Source organism: Papaver somniferum, chromosome 2 (assembly GCF_003573695.1).
Source record: "Papaver somniferum cultivar HN1 chromosome 2, ASM357369v1, whole genome shotgun sequence".
In the NCBI taxonomy this organism is placed as follows: domain Eukaryota; kingdom Viridiplantae; phylum Streptophyta; class Magnoliopsida; order Ranunculales; family Papaveraceae; genus Papaver; species Papaver somniferum.
In genome coordinates, this window is record NC_039359.1 from 151,025,282 (window position 1) to 151,043,133 (window position 17,852).

The 17,852-nt window shown below is 36.5% G+C and overlaps 1 protein-coding gene across 1 annotated transcript; it reads right to left on the bottom strand.

The window, feature by feature from the left end:
- Positions 1 to 1,296: 1,296 nt before the first annotated feature.
- On the bottom strand, positions 1,297 to 2,691 carry LOC113354119 (microsomal glutathione S-transferase 3-like). The gene is made up of 4 exons (XM_026597548.1): positions 2,579 to 2,691; positions 2,416 to 2,491; positions 2,108 to 2,280; positions 1,297 to 1,675 (listed from the first exon to the last, which is right to left on the bottom strand). Exons 1-4 carry the CDS (start codon positions 2,689 to 2,691, stop codon positions 1,522 to 1,524), a joined length of 516 nt encoding a protein of 171 aa, XP_026453333.1. The 3' UTR covers positions 1,297 to 1,521.
- Positions 2,692 to 17,852: the final 15,161 nt, after the last annotated feature.

Consider the following 17,852-nt stretch of genomic DNA (forward strand, 5'->3'; position numbering starts at 1 on the left):
GCTGTCACATAGGATTAGCCGTTAACTAGCTGTTAGTTAGCTGGTCAAGTAGCACGGTTGTAGTTTGAAATGGAAGGAAGCTTTAGTTTTGAGAAAGTGGAAAGCAAAACAAAAGATCTAAAATCCGTATCGGATAGTTTAAGATCAATGGCGGATGAACGTCAGAAAGAAATAGAACCTGAAAGCTTAAGGTCAAGAATGCAATGGAAAAAGGAAACGAGAAGCAAATTCGAATTCACGCTAGAAATATGGTGCGCATGAGACGTGAGGTGGTTAACCATCGTCAAATATCTAACCGTCTAGACTCTATGGTTGACTAGATTTTGTGCCCATGCTACGCACCGGGCAGAGCCGAAAACCATGCACCATCATTTTTTTTATTTTAACCATATTTTTGGTTGGTAGACTCTCCTCGTCGGGATGCATCTTTGATTTGGTATGGCTCGACTTCGCTTTGACTCATCCTGATGCATGCTTAGGATTTTTGATTTGGTATGACTCGGCTTCGCCTCGACCCGTCTCGATGCATACTTAGGACTTTTAATTTAGTATGCATTTTTATTATAGAATCAAAAGTAACTTTAAGCAGAATCATTCTTTAGAATACAGGAAACATAAGCAAAAGAAATAATTTCACTGAATGCGAAAGATATGTATTTACGTATGTGGTATTTTTAGTCAATTACACAAAAAGAGAAAGGAAAAACAATTTTAACAAAAACACACCACAAAGGCTCTAAGAAGTTCAAAGATTAATTGACAACAAATAAAAGAATCTCATCACTAACGACAAAAAATTCAGTTACTGCGTTACCAAAAAAATTGGTATTATGAGCATCTATGGTATTGTCGTTGGCACTCATGAAATTATTGAATGCCACAAAACAGAAATTTAGTTACATCGTTGTCTTTCGTCCTTCCTGAATGACTCGTGTCTTTTTTCCTTTTGTTGATAACAATTTACTTTGTTGTTTAGTTTCACAGTTGTGGGACCATAGCTAACACTCCTCTTCTTCTCCTTTCTGCCATTCATGTATCCTTACCTCGAATGACAGTATCACTTATGTACAAAATCCGTGATCCACCAGTGATAAAAACAACTGATCCCTTGTTTGGATGCTTTCTGAAGCATAAAAGGTTTTCAACACATGCAAAGCCAAATAGACTAAAAGAAGCAAACATTTTTCCCATAATATACATGATCAGTATAGGTAAAGTCATGTGCAAACCGAAGTGTAGCTCCCTAAGATTGGAGATACATTAATTTAGGATATTAAAACATTCGGTGAAACTACAGAATTATTTAATAAGTAAAGAAAGTAGTATCTAAATAACCCATCATTTTATTTGCTCCTTTAGATTCACGTTCCTAAGCAGTAGGTCACACCAATAACCTTCTTGTGCTTGTTTTTCCGGTGAAAGACAAGCATAAAACCACAACTAACCATCATAGAAAAAAATAATGTACCAACTGCTCAAACTAAACCCCAATTCATGATACAAAACCAACTTAATGGTCTATTAAATACTAATACCCCAAATAAAATTCATGCCATTGCACCAAATAAGATTCAGTGCATACATAACCAATTCTGGTATCATCCATCTTGAATATCCACCGGCTAATTTGGTGTGTGGTTTTGTCTCGCCCCTTCTCAAGGTGTATTCCTTTAACCTGTTAAAAAAATCTTTCAGTAGCATTCAAAACATAACACATACCGCAAAGTCAATTTGAATATGTGCACAATTATAAAACAATTAGATAAGATACTCAAATGGAAAAACGGTTCTTTTCTTTAAGGACACAAATTGGGTATCAATCTGTTGATGATGAGTGAGATAGAATTTTGTCCCATCCATCAACATATTACACCAAACGCAAATTTGGACAAAGTTAGGCACCAAACGCAAAGCTATGCCATTTTATAGGCATCAAAGTCAAAATATCCCTTATGAAAAATATTAAACAAAGCCGAGAGGACATTTTCAAGGTATCAAATGTTTAGAATATAGAAGAATTACACAACCAAAATTTATCCGCCTTGAAACAAAAAGAAAACATTGAGAAAAACAATCATATCAGAAGGATTTTGAATTTGATTCATACCCGAGCTTCAGACGGTTCCGAGGGACTCCAGTAGCATAACCAGTGAAGTAGAAATAACGACCCACGGCATAAACCAGTCCGAAACTAGCAGAAATTATTGGATGTTGGAGACCTCCTAGAACCAACAGGATGAAGAATATTGGCATGAATTCCAGTGAATTCTGATGCCCTCTCTACGATTAATCGAGAAAACGAAAGAGAAAAATTCTTAATCAGTACTATCGCCAAAAATCCATTGTCAAATTAAATTAAATTTCACAATTATGAAGAAACAAAATAAATAGATAAAAAATCATCGTTTTGGTTACCTGAACACAATTGAAGAACTTGGCATCCTTGTTTTCAGATTCTGCTACGTACATAACAGGATAAAACACCTTGTACCTGAAATTCCCCAGTTACACTTAGTAGAAGGAGAATAATATAGATAGAGAAATCAATCATACATAGAGAGATAGAGATAATAATTACTTCTTCCTAGCTTTGCCAACTTGGAAGGCCATCCAGAAATTGAGAAAGCAGTAAAAAACGAGAGCCAGAACTACATATCCATACTCCTTGGGCAGTAATTCAACACCCCCCATTGTTGTTGTTTCCTTTGCTGCTCTTCCTTGAAATTAAATCTAGGTTACTACTCTTAGGATTTCTTTGTTTCTCTGTTGATAGAGAATATGTCATGAGTATATATTATGTTTAGATTTACAGATGAGGGAAAAAAAACAAAGAACTTGTCAAATGCAAGCATTCTAAAATTCTCATTGATGATGTCAAATGCCTGTTCTATAACTGGCCTTTTGGGTGGAAAATTTCAAAAGAACACCTTTTTGCTTGGTCTTAGATAAGATCGCTTATAGAAACCCACAGATATATCTCACTTAGGAATAACCTAATGGAATCAATATGACTCATTGAGTTAACCTAAGATGACCAAAGATATATGTTCTCGACCCCCATTAACGCGTGAAGCCAAATTGTCCTGTATAGCATGAACTTGTCAACTTGATAAAATTTTGGTTCTGCCACTGAATGATTCTTTGTATAACATAAACAACTCAAACAACTATTCATGTGAGGTAATTCATCAATGGCTGCAAAACTCAATTACATTATGGCAATGGTTCTGTTGTAAAATTGAAGTAAAATTAAAAAAGAAGAAAATGCTTTGTCAATCTCTTCAGTTGAATCTACTCGAGTTATTTAGTCTAAAATGAAGAAAGTTTTACCTGAAATAGAATCCATATGATGTGCACACATTTTCAAGACACACTATAATCACTGACAAGAAAAATAAAAATAAACATAGCACAGTTGCACTAAAAGGAAAAGATAGAATACGAACTGAACTGCACCCTCGAAAACAAGCTTTGATGATCTTCACTTATGCTCTTCTACATTCGGACCAACACAAAGTCTAAACGTGAGCAATGCTGTTAACATGCCATTCGCCTTTGCCGTCCATCTTCGAGCCAGGTATTAACTCTATCTTATTCAACTCAACATCGCAAGAGTAGTACTCATAGCTTAAAAAAGCATCCTCCCCATCGTCTTCACGAGCCCCGTACCACATGAATATGATTTTGAGTTTACGATCTGTGACCATTTCAATAAAATGACAGTTATCCTCGAAATCTTCATAGGATAGAACTCCAGCAGCATTCTGAAAGCTTCTACCCAAATCAATATTCCCTTTTCTCACCCATTCACACTGATTATCAGTATTCTTCCTTAGAACCCATAATCTTACTTGTTTTTGTTCATGTTTCAATTCATAATAGCATAACAACCCTACCATCTCCACCAGGTTACAATTCACATCGGGTACTGCGTCCTTGGGGAACTTAGTAGTATACAAGGTTTCTGTACTAACATCAATACTATATATCGTCTTCTTAACAGTCATGAGATCTTGGGTAATCCAATATAAAACCCCATCTGAGAAAACAACTCCGTTCCTTACAAAACTGAGAGGTTTATCGAAAGAAAAACCAGGCTTCACAATGTTTCTCCAAGCATCCCTTCCACATTCTCCGAGTGTTAACATCTTGCGAAAATTCTCATCCTCATGCCCACCAAAACACACGGCTTTGTAAATCTTCCCCATAGGCTCATAAACCAAACAAAATTCACAATTGCGCAATCCTACCCCAACCGGCACCGGAAGATTAACAGACTGACCCGTAATCGGGTTGTAGACGATGTAATCATAATCAGAATTACGCTTATCAACCTGGCATTTTTAGGGGCGACCCAAAAGGAATTAGGGGCGACTTTTTTATTCCCAACCTATACTACGTTAAGGGATGTCCAAAAACGCGGAGAATACGTTAATGCCCTTACATAATCGGAAGCTATATTGTACCCGATTGTAAATACCTAATCGGATGATTATTAACTAGATTACACTACTGATTAAGTTCGTTTATGTGTCAAACTCGTATTTGGCTTCTATAACAATCGGGAGTAACAAGATCCTCAAGAGACTACCGATTGTTAAAGTATAGAAATTAAAAATCTTTAGATTTCAAATACCTCCCGATTATGGTAGATTTCAAATTCATTAAATGAAGGATTTTAGAAGAAAACTTATTTTGGGGCAACCTATAATCGGAAGTTTATGTAATCCATATACCTTCCGATTATGACTACATCCAAAACACGAACCAAATGGTTATGGTCGGCTCTGTACCCTCGAAACCTATGGAATTTGGCAGTGGTTCGATTTGGGGCTTCCTATAATCGGTAGGTATATAAGTAACAAACCCTAACAATTTTGGGCTACTCAACAATCAGTAGCTTATGATGTGGTAATGCCTACCGATTATTAACCGTTTGACAGATAAAACCAGAGTCAACCTGAATTCATTTCATTTCTTTTCAACTTCAACTTCAACTCCTCTTCTCCTCTTTCCTTCCGATTGCAGAGAGGAAAACTCTTCCCCTCTCCTCGCTATACATCGTTAATCGTCGAATCAAATTATCGTCGATTATTCTCTATAAAGATGAAAGAAAAGGAACCCCAGAAAGCTAAAACCAAAAACGTTTTTCGCGGTAAGGATCCAAACATTGGATTGCATGCCCGTAATAAAGAGGTTTTAACTCACGAACGCGAAGAACGCGAAGAAGATGCGGCCCCTGATGTAGGCGATACTCAAATCCAAACTCTCCAGCAACTTGAAATGGCGCCTATTAGGTAAGATTCTACCATTAATTTGCTTTATATTGCTTCAATTCGTCGAATCCATGATTTTTTTTAGGGTTTTCGGTTATTACCCATATTCGGTAGGTTAGTAATTGTTTTAAACTCCCGATTATTGTCGATTTCTTCATTTCACAAGAACATTCGTTATATTCGGGTGCTAAATATTTAGGTTTCCTACCGATTATTGAACATTTTTCATTACTGAAGCCTAAATCGATCATAATCGGAATGTAATTGTGTTTTTGACTTCCGAATATACTAGGGAAGAACAAGTATTAGAGATGTATTAAGCGGTTGATATGTTTTGTAATTTGCTTCCGATTGTTTAGGCTGAACCATATTAGTAGTTTCTGGACACAAAGTGATGCATATTCGGTAGACATTAGTTTTGTGAGACTTCCGATTGAGATTTATTTGGAAGGTTATACTTTTTATTACTTTCGATTATTCCTATTCGGAAGGTTGTGTTGAAATTTAGTTTACTAACCTGTTGTACTTTCTTCGCGTTGTTTAGGGATAGGCGAGGTTGAAAAGTCGAAGATGCAATTGTCTCAGATAGTGCAAGGAAGCAAAGGCGTCAGAACTTGACAGCTAATGCAAGGAGAGCTGGGAATGCTAAAGCCGCTTCAAGTGCTCAAGATGGAACTCAACAAGCAAGTCAAGAAGGTGTTCAACCAAGTACCCCTCAATCAGATCCAGTTCAAGAAGGTGTTCAACCATGTGCCTCTCAATCACAACCAGTTCAAGAAGGTGTTCAACCAAGTGCTCCACAATCACAAGCAGAAATTCAACTAGAAGCACCCGAAGATAGAGTACCAGAAGTAGGACAACCTAGTGGTGCGCAAGAAGAAGGAGAAGCCGAAAATAAAAATCCTCCTCGAAAGAAAGCGCAACACCTTGTCCCAAATGAACTGAAGGTGAAGGATATTCCAGAAGGTGTAATCCTTGGGCTGTCGGAGGATGGAGGACAATTTTTATTTGGATACAAAGACTCATGGGCCAAAGAAATATATGAAACCGAGGTAATGATCGTATCCATTTTATTTACCTATTATGTTTTTCTTCGTAATACTTTAGGTTATTCTAATTTTTTTTGTAACTTGTCATGTGTTTAATAGTATCATTCTGATGCGGTTCGGTTGCTCAAACCGACCTCCACACCAACTAAAATGCTGGATTGGCCTTTGAAGGATGAATGTGGAATGGTACCTGAGTGTTTCTCACATTCGTGTAATCCGTGATTTTAAACCAAAGCCAGCTTCGTACAAGAGTATCCTCAAAGATAAACTTGTGGGTTTATGAAAGATTGCTACGTATTTTTTCTTAGTTTAGTTTAATATTATGGGTAAAAATAGAGTAATAATCGTTTGATGGTATGCTATGTTTTAAAACAGAAGGGCGGGTTCAAGAGTTTGTCCAAATGGTACACTAATTGCATAAAAGCCGGAGAGCCTGTGCCACTTGATAAGATAAGAAAGCACCAAGAGTTGATTCATAACATTGACAATGAAGATTATGCAACTCAGTTTGGGGAAAAAGCCAAGCAAACCTAAAAAAATTGTGAAAAAAAAGAACTCGGGCGTCATCGAGCACTCAAGTTGATGAAACCAATGATAATGTTGGTCCAACTCGTCGCAAAGTCAAAGGAAAGAAATAGTAAACTCTCGATGTTTTTCGTTCACTTTATGGATAACTTTGTTTATGTCGGATTGCGTCGTTTTCAAACAATGTGTCGGATTATGTCGTTTTCAAACAATGTGTCCGATTTTTAGTTGTTACGTTATGTTTATGGATTGTGAATGGTTCCTTGTATGGATTATGAATGATTATGTTGCTATGTTTATGCATTTAACGATGACTCGCAAGCGAATCACATGAAAAGACGTGAAACTGTTGAATTTTGGAACACAATCGGAAGCTAAGTTTATATATTAACCTACCGATTCTGGGGATTTTGCATTTTTTGGTCAGAATCGGAAGCTTTATATATTATTAACCTATCGATTCTGGGGATTTTTCAAAATATTTTGTCAGAATCGGAGTTTTTTTAATATACTTTGCCTTCCGATTTTTCAGTGTAAAAAAACTTTGTTTCCTGGAACCAAACAACCCCATAATCGGGAGGTATATGTTCACCTTGACTTCCGAATAGTAGTAATCGGTAAATTTAGTTTTTATTACCCTATCGATTATTATATGTAAAAAAACATTGTTTCCTGGAACCAAACAACACCACAATCGGAATGTAAATGTGCACCTTGACTTCCGAATAATAATAATCGGTAGGTTTAGTTTTTATTACCCTCTCGATTATTCTATGTAAAAAAACTTTTTCCTGGAACCAAACAACACCATAATCGGAAAGAAAGTTGACTCATAACATAACCGAATATTACAATCGATAGGTTGTTGAACAAAATAATCTACTGATTTCGTATAATCGGCTAGTTTTTATATTAATAATACTCCGATTACATCCATTACATAAAGTTCAAACGACCTTAACCTTACAATTTCGTCAAAAGCACCTAAATCCATACTCCTAATTGACCATAAAAGTATTAAAACAGATCATAACTTCCCGTGACCATAGAAATTTTCCCTCTTGATTTTGTAGCATCCTTCATGTTCAAATCGTTTCCCGTAGAGGTCCACATACCGGCGATCCGCAAGATTTCTCTGAAATTACGAATGAGTAAAAAGTTAGTACTAAATTTTGTTAATGTGAGTTGGAGTTACAGAGATACTTACTCGTTTTTCATACGTCCACCAAGGAAAAGTATTCCTAACAAACCGTTCCTCATCTTCAAGTTTGTCAATCTCCTTATCGAGCGCATTCTTTTTCATCTTAATATCATTGGATGATCTTAGAATTCGATTACCATCTAAGGCCTCAAATACCATTAAGATATGGTTCCATATCTGCTCTTCGGATTCCGATTTGTGGAGCTTGTGAACACGATCATGAGCAGTTACCACAACCCACGCTCTATAAATAGCACAATCTTCTTCTTTGGCAAAAGCAATATCCATGTTTTTTGTTATGAAAATTAAAACTGAAGAGAAGAAAGAGTTTGGTGCAATTGGGGTGATAGATATGAGTTTCGTTATATAGGTTTAGGGTCCAACGGCTCTTTTTGTTTTTCCCAAAAACTCCAACAGCTAATTTGACGAAAGTTGAATGTGGAGAAACCAATAATCGGTAGGTATTGTATTTAGCATATCTACCGATTATGTAAGCTTTCAAAATTTGAATTTGGGGCAACTTATAATCGGTAGGTTTTGTAATATATTTAACTCCCGATTAACGCTGCATCCAAAACACGAACCAAGTGGTTATGGCTGGCTGTGTACACTCAAAACCTATGGAATATGGCAAGGGTTCGATCTGTGGCTCCTTATAATCGGTAGGTTGTTAAGTTGTATTCCCTTCCGATTATAGCAAGTTTCAAAATTCAATACATGAAGGATTTTAGAAAAAACTCATTCTGGGGCAACTTATAATCCGTAGGTTTTGTAATATATTTAACTCATGATTAACGCTGCATCCAAAAAACGAACCAAGTGGTTATGGCTGGCTGTGTACACTCAAAACCTATGGAATATGGCAAGGGTTCGATCTGTGTCTCCTTATAATCGGTAGGTTGTTAAGTTGTATTCCCTTCCGATTATAGCAGGTTTCAAAATTCAATACATGAAGGATTTTAGAAAAAAACTCATTTTTGGGCAACTTATAATCGGTAGGTTTTGTAATATATTTAACTCCCGATTAACGCTGCATCCAAAACACGAACCAAGTGGTTATGGTTGGCTGTGTACACCCAAAACCTATGGAATATGGCAATGGTTCGATTTGTGGATCCTTATAATCGGTAGGTTGTTAAGTTGTATTCCCTTCCGATTATAGCAGGTTTCAAAATTCAATACATGAAGGATTTTAGAAAAAACTCAGTTTGGGGAAACTTATAATCGGTAGGTTTTGTAATATATTTAACTCCCGATTAACGCTGCATCCAAAACACGAACCAAGTGGTTATGGCTGGCTTTGTACACTCAAAACCTATGGAATATGGCAAGGGTTCGATTTGGGACTCCTTATAATCGGTAGGTTGTTAAGTTGTATTCCCTTCCGATTATACCAGGTTTCAAAATTCAATACATGAAGGATTTTAGAAAAAAAACTCATTTTGAGGTAACTTATAATTGGTAGTCATATATGTTGGATAACCTACCGATTATAAAAGGGATTATTATCCGAAGTATCTACACTATAATCGGTAGGGTATAGTTTCACCTCTAACCTACCGATTCACCTCTAACCTACCGATTATGGTGTAGGCTCCCGACTATATAAGGGAATATTGTCCATTTCGAAATATCGGAGATAAGGGGTATCTTAGAATTACGTTTGGGTGATATTTTTTGTCTTTTAATGTCTCCCCTAATTCTTTTGGGTCGCCACTAAAAATTCCAGGCTTATCAACACATCGATGGAATAGCAGTAAACCATTAAAAGATTGTTTAATTTCCATATTGTCAACACGATAATCAGTTTCTGGTTTAAACCTAACAATCTTTCTTTTGTTCTTAGCAACATCAAATAATGATAAATAACACCTACGAATATTTTTATCGAACTTGTAATCAATAATACCTGGTGGTGATGAGTAAAGAGAATTCTTTTGATGAAGAAGAGCAAATTTCTTGTCCTTTAAGAGGTTTTTGGACCATAATTTGCATACACAAGTGAACCGTACCACAGACTCGATAGGAACTCTAGTGATTATATCATCCATAATAAAACCATGAGGAATAAAAGGTTTGTGATTATTGGATTCGGAACTGCCGATATCCATCTTGTTAGATTGATGCAGGATTTTGAGAAACAACTAGGGTTTGATAGCAACGGTTGAAGTGGAAAAAAAAGACGCCACACGTCCCAAATATATATGGTTGAATGTAAACGAGAAATAGAATGTGTCCGAGTCTGCCGAGTCTAATCTAGTTAGACCTATCATGACCGCTAGAGCAGTTTCCAAATGTAGGAAATACCTATTAGTTTTGGGATTAATATATTAGAGAGAGTCTATTCCAGTTGACTCAGTCAATTGTCTTTTTAGTCCTTTTTGGAAATGGACCGCGAGTTATAACCCCAAAAGTGTCACTATCCATGTATAAAAACTCCAACAAAACAAAGTGTTCACAAAAACCCCATTTAACACAAACTGTCTATATTATCCTTCTAGTTTAAATCACCCCAACAAAAATAAAAATCAACCCCGGCCCACCTTTAATTTTTATTATATTCTCACCACTAACAACAACACACCACAGCAGCAGCACCACTGTGCCCCTACCACTGACCACCACCACCGGCCACCACCACCACCACACACCGCCGCCAACCACCACACACCGCCGCCAACCACCACAATCATCATAGACCGCCGCCAACCACCACCACCACAGACCGCCGCCACTTCACCACCACCACTTCACTACCACCACCACCACCACCACCACCGCGCCGCAACCATCACCACCGCCACCGCGCCAACACCTGTCGCACCGCCACCAGCACCACGACCGCCCACCGCCACCACCACCGTCGTCGTCTCCACCGCCACCGACCACCCTTGTCGCCCACCGCCGCAGCCAACCACCTTCGCCGCCACCACCGCCAACCGTCATCGCCGTCGTGACACCACCACCACCGTACCACCGCCATCGCACCACCGACCACCACCACCGCGCCGCCGCAACCACCGCCTCCACTGCGCAATTTCACCACCACTACCAGCCACCGCCACCAGCCAGCACCACCACTGTCGAACACCGCCGACCACCACCGCCAACACCCGTCGCACCGCCACCAGGACCACGACCGCCCACCACCACCACCGACCAAAAATTTTGGTTTCATCATAAATACGATGAAAACGATTTTGATTTAATCATAAATAAGATGAAACCATAATTGGTTACGTGAGAATTCAAATGCAAGAAAAATTATAAGAGGTATTATACATGTTCATTGATAGAAAGACATCGTTGAAATGTCATGATTGACATGGCATGCCTAATGCTATTTCGCAAAGCTTCGAAAACACTAGTGGATGAAATGTAACTAAACAAAGTGAACCTTAGTCGAAGATCGATCCTGTTTCCGGAAACGCATATATAAGCAACTATTGTAACCACAAAAATCTAAGCAATCCATTCAAAATAGACACAAAATTAAAAATATGCAGATGCAACATAACAAAGTATACAAAATAAAAAAAATTGGGCAGAGCATCGGTTAACAATGAAGCTTTAACGGCTCATCCAAGACTGTACAATAAGGTAAGTGCATAGATGTGTTTTTTCGCATATACCTAAACATTATCACAGGTAATTCAGTTTCATAACATTTTGTAAAGCACCCACCAACAACATTTTGTAAGAAAAAGATTAGATGGAACTAATTTTGGTTTCATCATAAATACGATGAAACCAGTTTTGGTTTCATCATAAATAAGATGAAACCATAATTTGGTTTCATCAGAATTCAACTGCAAGAAAAATTATAAACCATGATTCATTTTGTTTGACCATACCAATGGCAATAACCTGTGTTGGCTTATAAGAAAAATAACTTGAAACTCTCACAAATATTGTAAGGCATGGACACACAAAGGTCTCAATATTCAGAACAGGGTCATTCAATTCATTTATTATAACCAAAGCCCAAAGGTAAGTCATATAGGTAAAAGAAGGTAAAACTACCATGGTAATTCATTGTACTGCGGGGGTACGTAAGACTCTGACTTGTTAAGTTACAGTATTGTTTTTGAGATCAAATCATCTTAATTAATGAAGAATAAAGCAAATCAATGATAAAATCAACAAGCAGGGAAACATAAACTTGAATGAACCAAAGGGATGATACTAGTCCGAAGAGATTAAAAACATAGACCACAACACCTACAACATTGATAAACAATTTAAGTAAGGATAAGATTACCTTACATCAAATTCCTAAAATGAGGTAGATGATTCTGACTACCTTGATTTGTCCACCACAACCAGCTCGACACGGATAACAACTCCATCACTTCCTTATAACATAATCAAACAATAATTCCATCGACAACTTCAAATAATTAACTTTATCTTGAACTTCTGAATCATAGATTCAAAGAAAATACATTATTATATCACCAACAAATTGGTTTCGTCGACAAAAATAAGATGAAACCAAAGATGGTTTCATCTTATTAATGATGAAACCAATTTTGCTTTCATCGTATTTATTAACTTTATGTTGGATTTGATCCTGGATAAATTTTGATTCATGCAAATGTCTATTCAACTTTAAGACAAATTACAAGAGATATTATCTTTTAAATGTTCCAACAGTATCGATGTTCATAACTACAAGGCCTCCAAACAACTAAAATTAAAAAAAACATGTTGCTGCCATGTATCAAATACGGGTCTAACCATCCATAAACACATTAAAGAGGAAAATAAAAGAAAAGTTGAACCTGCTTTGAAGCCATTAGGGATAAATCCTCAGCAGGCACAAGAAATTTTCCAGCTGCAGCATTAACAAGAATGTTTATCCTCCCAAAATGTTGAAAAGTTGCACTGATAACTCTGGTTGTATCTTCGTTCTTACAAACATCTCATACAAACCCAATTTCCTGAAACCATAAACATTGAATTGATAAAGCTCAGATGTGAGTCAAAAGTCCAATTACTAGTCAACTATTACTACAGAAATCAATTGCTCAGATGTCACACACACTAGCAAGTAACAAAAAAAAAGGTAAATCTACTTATAATGAAGCTAAATTCAGTGAAACCCACCAGTAACAACACCATGGATAGACAAATTAGGGAGTATGGGTTCATAATCTTATAAAAATCATTCATTTCATTTCTACAAATTTGACATAAAAATAAACTCAATTAGGGCGTGGAATTGACCCATTGTGATGTAGTTCTTATCAATGTCTTTGAAGATTCATCCATTTCCTTTAAAATCTGAAGGTGCACATCTGCTATATGAAAATGAAATTAATATGAATTGAAATCGAACCAAATTTGGTGTGAAGACTAATTTTGACAAATCCAGTTTCAGTTCATACCAATTTTCAGTTTTCTGTAACGGTGTTGCTTCATTAAAGTAAATTTAGGGCATGAAATTGAAGAAAATTCTTCGATCCAATTCCTCAGACCCTTGTTAGAAACATCACCACTTCATCATCCCTTCCTTGAAAATCGATCTCAATCATCAATTCGTCGCCAACCCATCTCTGTTCTTCTTGTTCTTCAATTGAAGTTACAGTCGCAACCCTAATTTCAACAATTTCTTCATCTGATCTTACAAAAACATCACAACATCACCAAATCCACATGTGTTTTCTTCTGAATTTGAAGATGAAACTATGGTTAGGGTTTTGATTATGGTTGGGGGTGGTGGTGGTAATGGTGTTGATGGTGAAGGAATTGAAGGAGACGGAGGAGGGTGGTGGTAGTGGTGAGATATGAAGGTGCAGTAGTGTGGTCGGGGGAGCATAAAGTTTCTGCTGGTGTTCGTGGAGATCTGTTATTGCTGCTGGTGGTGATGGTGGTGGGGAGAAGGAGACGAAAAAAAAAAAAGGAAAAAAGAAGAAGAAGAAGAAGAAGAAGAGCTAAAAAAGGGTATGTTTGGGTTTTTTTTAAAGTAACAAAAACTAAATTTGCTCATTATTATTTGACCTAGGGTTTTTGTGCCACTTTTTAATGAAATTGTTTTAATTTCTTAAAAATAATATGGTTGGATTTTTTGTACCACAAAGTTGGTCACCTTGGGTTTTTATGACTAGTTCTGTTTTGGAAATATAAATTATAGTTTAGTCCTAAAAATTATTGTTTAGTCCTAGAATATTGTCCACCCACACGGGATATTATTTTAATGTACTAAAATACCCCCGCACATGCTAAATTTATGTTTTAGTCCTAAAGTTTTATTATTTGGTCCTAGGACCGACGTATATAACCAGGAAAGAACGAGAATCACTTTCACTTTCAATTTTATTTTCTCTCTCCTCGTTTTTCTGTTGCTACAAAAAAAAAATCTAGGGTTTTCACGAAATCTTTATGTTGTAAGATTGATTCGATTTATAGAAGATTGAATCAAGATTGATTCGATTTATAGCATATTAACTTGCTTATGAAGACTGGTTTGATTACGGAGTTTGATTTGGAATTACAGATCTTATTCGATTTTTATTGAGATTTTTGCTTTTGAAGATTGATTCGAGGCTTTTTTGAAGATTGATTCGATTTTGGAGTTGATTTTGGGAATTACAGATCTGATAATCGGAGATTTGAAGTTTTTTTTTAGTTGATTTTGGATTCTTCTTGTTTCTGGTGAGTTTTCACACTAATCCTTTCTATGATTTTATTTTTATTTGAAGTAATTTTATAAATCAGCTACGTATTTCGTTGATTAGTTTGTTTTTTGAATTTCAAAAGTAATGAATGAAGTCATTCTGTTAAGGCTTCATTTGTTAGAATGAACTTTTTACATTGTTAAGGAAGAAGTAGTGTTGCTGCTTGTTTTATGTGTTAGGATGTTAACGAACGAAGTCATTCTGTAATGGCTTAATTCCAAGAATGAACTCTTTCTTTGTCAAGGAAGAAGTATTTTTGCTGCTTTCTTTATTTGTTAGGATGTTAATGAATGAATCTATTCTGTTAAGGCTTCATTTGTTAGAATGAACTCTTTATTTATTTTTTTGTTAAGGAAGAAGTAGTGTTGCTGCTTGTTTATCTGTTAGAATGTTATTGAATGAAGTTATTTTGTTACGGCTTCATTCCAAGAAGGAACTGTTAAGGCTTAACAGATTCAGTTGTTTGTGTGTGTGCATTTTTCAGGTTCAGTATGGCTCTCTCCAAATGTTATGCAGTTGTGTACTACAAAGGGGATGGTATTCCATTGGAAGTTTCTTTAGATACGATGATTCGTGACCTGAAAATATATGTTTGTGATTATTGGAGAAACTTGACTCCTCGGAGCATAAGATTTATTCATGGAAAAGGTTGTGATAAAACTCTCATCAATTGTGATTATTTTCTTCAAGGTCTAATTGTTGTTTCTTGTTCAAAGCAATTGTCACATTTTGATTTGTTCGTTGAGGAGGCTTCTAATAATGGTGCTTCTATCTCTTCATCTGATATTTCCACGCAGTCGCTCAGTGACGATGAATCATGTAGTGGGTTCACTGAGACTTCAAAGATTAAATACCTGGCGGAAGGTCATGAGGTATTAAAACCTCTTTTGTCTTATGGTGGGGAGGATATTTTTAGAGGTGCTGGGAAATTTTTTCATGGTGGTGTTGATGAGGTGCGCTTAGCTGTCGAAAAATATTGCAGCAAGTCTGGTTATACAGTTGCAAAGCTTAAGAATGATAGACTTAGGTTCACATTAAAATGTGGTAGGAATGCAGATTGTACTTGGCATATGCACGCTATTCCAATTGATATTGCTAAAACTGTGTTTGCTATCAAGGAATTCGATGGGAATCATACATGTGGTGGTGCTTATAAGATGAAGGATCCCCCTGTGAAGAAGAAAATGATCAAACATCTATTTAAGGATCAAATACAGTCAAATCTGTCGATAAATCCTAAGGATATGGTTGCTCAGGTGAAGAGTTGTTACGGTATTAACATAAAATACCATCATGCTTATAAAGGGAAGGAAGCATCACAGGTAGAGATATATGGTGATGATGTAAAAAGTTTTACATATATGGTTTGGTATGTTGAAGCAATAAAGGCTATCAATCTTGACAGCTATATTAAGTTTGAATATAATAAAGAGACTAAACGGTTTGAGAGGCTTTTCATATGTTTTAATGATACAGGTTCATTCGCCCTATGCTTTACTGTGATGCAACATTTCTTACTGGGAAATTCAGGGGAACGTTGATGGATGCCACTGGCGTGAATGGGAACCAAGGTACTTTTCTGGATAACTAACTGTTTTCTTTTTGATTAGTTTCTACTTTGATTAGTTTTCTACAGTCCATTATATAGAATGGACTTCATTTTTGGAATGGAGTCTAGAAAAGTTGTAGATATAGATTCTACAGTTCATGTTACAGAATGGACTTCATTTTTGGAATGAAGTCTAGAAAAGTTATAGATATTGATTCTACAGTTCATGTTACAGAATGGACTTCGTTTTTGGAATGAAGTCTAGAAAAGTTATAAATATTGATTCTACAGTTCATGTTTATAGAATGAACTTTATTTTTGGAATAAAGTCTAGAAAATTATAAGTATTGATCCTACAGTTTATTATATAGACTTCATTCCAAAAATGAAGTCTAGAAAAGCTATACATATAGATTCTATAATTCATTGTATAGAATGAAGTCCTCTGTTGGGTGTTGGTTCTACTTTGAATGTATCATTTCTACTGAACTGACATGTTTTAGTTCATACTTATAAATGAACCAATAGTTTTCTCAATTAACTGACAGTGTTTAGCTTTTTTAATTCTTTTGCAAGGTTTTTTTCCTTTCACGTTTGCTTTAGTTCCTTCAGAAGATATTGAAGGTTGGGAGTGGTTCATAGAAAACTTACAGTATTGCGTCGACTCTCTTCCTATCACCTTTATCACTGATCGTCATGAAGGGTTGAAGCAAAGTATTCCTAAGTATTTTCCCAGCTCTTATCATAGTTATTGTTTTTATCATTTGAAGAATAACCTTCCTATCAAGAAAGGACATGAGAAGTATAAACAAGTACTGGATTTGTTCCATAAAGCTGCATATTGTTACAGCATTGCTAAATATGAGTCTGCTTTGAATGAGATGTGTATTATTGGATGTGGTTGGGTTGCCAAGTACCTGAGAAATATTGATCCGAAGCACTGGGCAAATGCTTTCTTCGAAGGATGTAGGTATGGCACACACTCATCAAGTATTGCAGAATCTTCCAATAACTGGATTCATCGTGAAAGGAATTTGCCACCAGCTGCTCTTGTTGATGAGCTCAGGATAAAGATTATGAGGATGAGTTGAGAAAGGTGCGAGCTTGGTAGAACTTATCTAGATAGTTTGACTCCCATATACAAAGCTATACTCAAGGAACATGTCGACATAGGTCGCCCATGGAATGTTACCGAGTCAGGTAACGATATATATGAGGTGCATTCTCCCAGTTCTCATGTTGTTGATCTTATGCATATGACTTGCACTTGTCAGAGATGGAAAGTATTTGGTTTCCCTTGCGCTCATGCCACTGTCGCTATTACTATCAAGGGTGCTGAGATATTGATGTATATTCAGCCTTACTTTGGTTCAAATCATTTTCGCAATTCCTATGCTCCTACAATTCGACATATTCCCAACTTTGATACACCCGAAGTGTATGAACCTGAAGACATAAATCTACCTAGTATTCCAAGGACACCTCCAGGAAGACCACCAAAGAAGCGCATTCGAAATGCTTATGAGAAGCAGAGGAGGCCTATGAAGTGCTCTAATTGAAAGAAGATTGGGA

Coding starts and splice junctions, on each gene's coding strand:
- LOC113354119 (XM_026597548.1), bottom strand. CDS start 2,691: ATGGGGGGTGTTGAATTACTGCCCAAGGAGTATGGATATGTAGTTCTG. Junction 2,492..2,578: donor GTTGGCAAAGCTAGGAAGAA/GTAATTATTATC, acceptor GGGGAATTTCAG/GTACAAGGTGTTTTATCCTG. Junction 1,676..2,107: donor CGGAACCGTCTGAAGCTCGG/GTATGAATCAAA, acceptor TTTTTTTAACAG/GTTAAAGGAATACACCTTGA.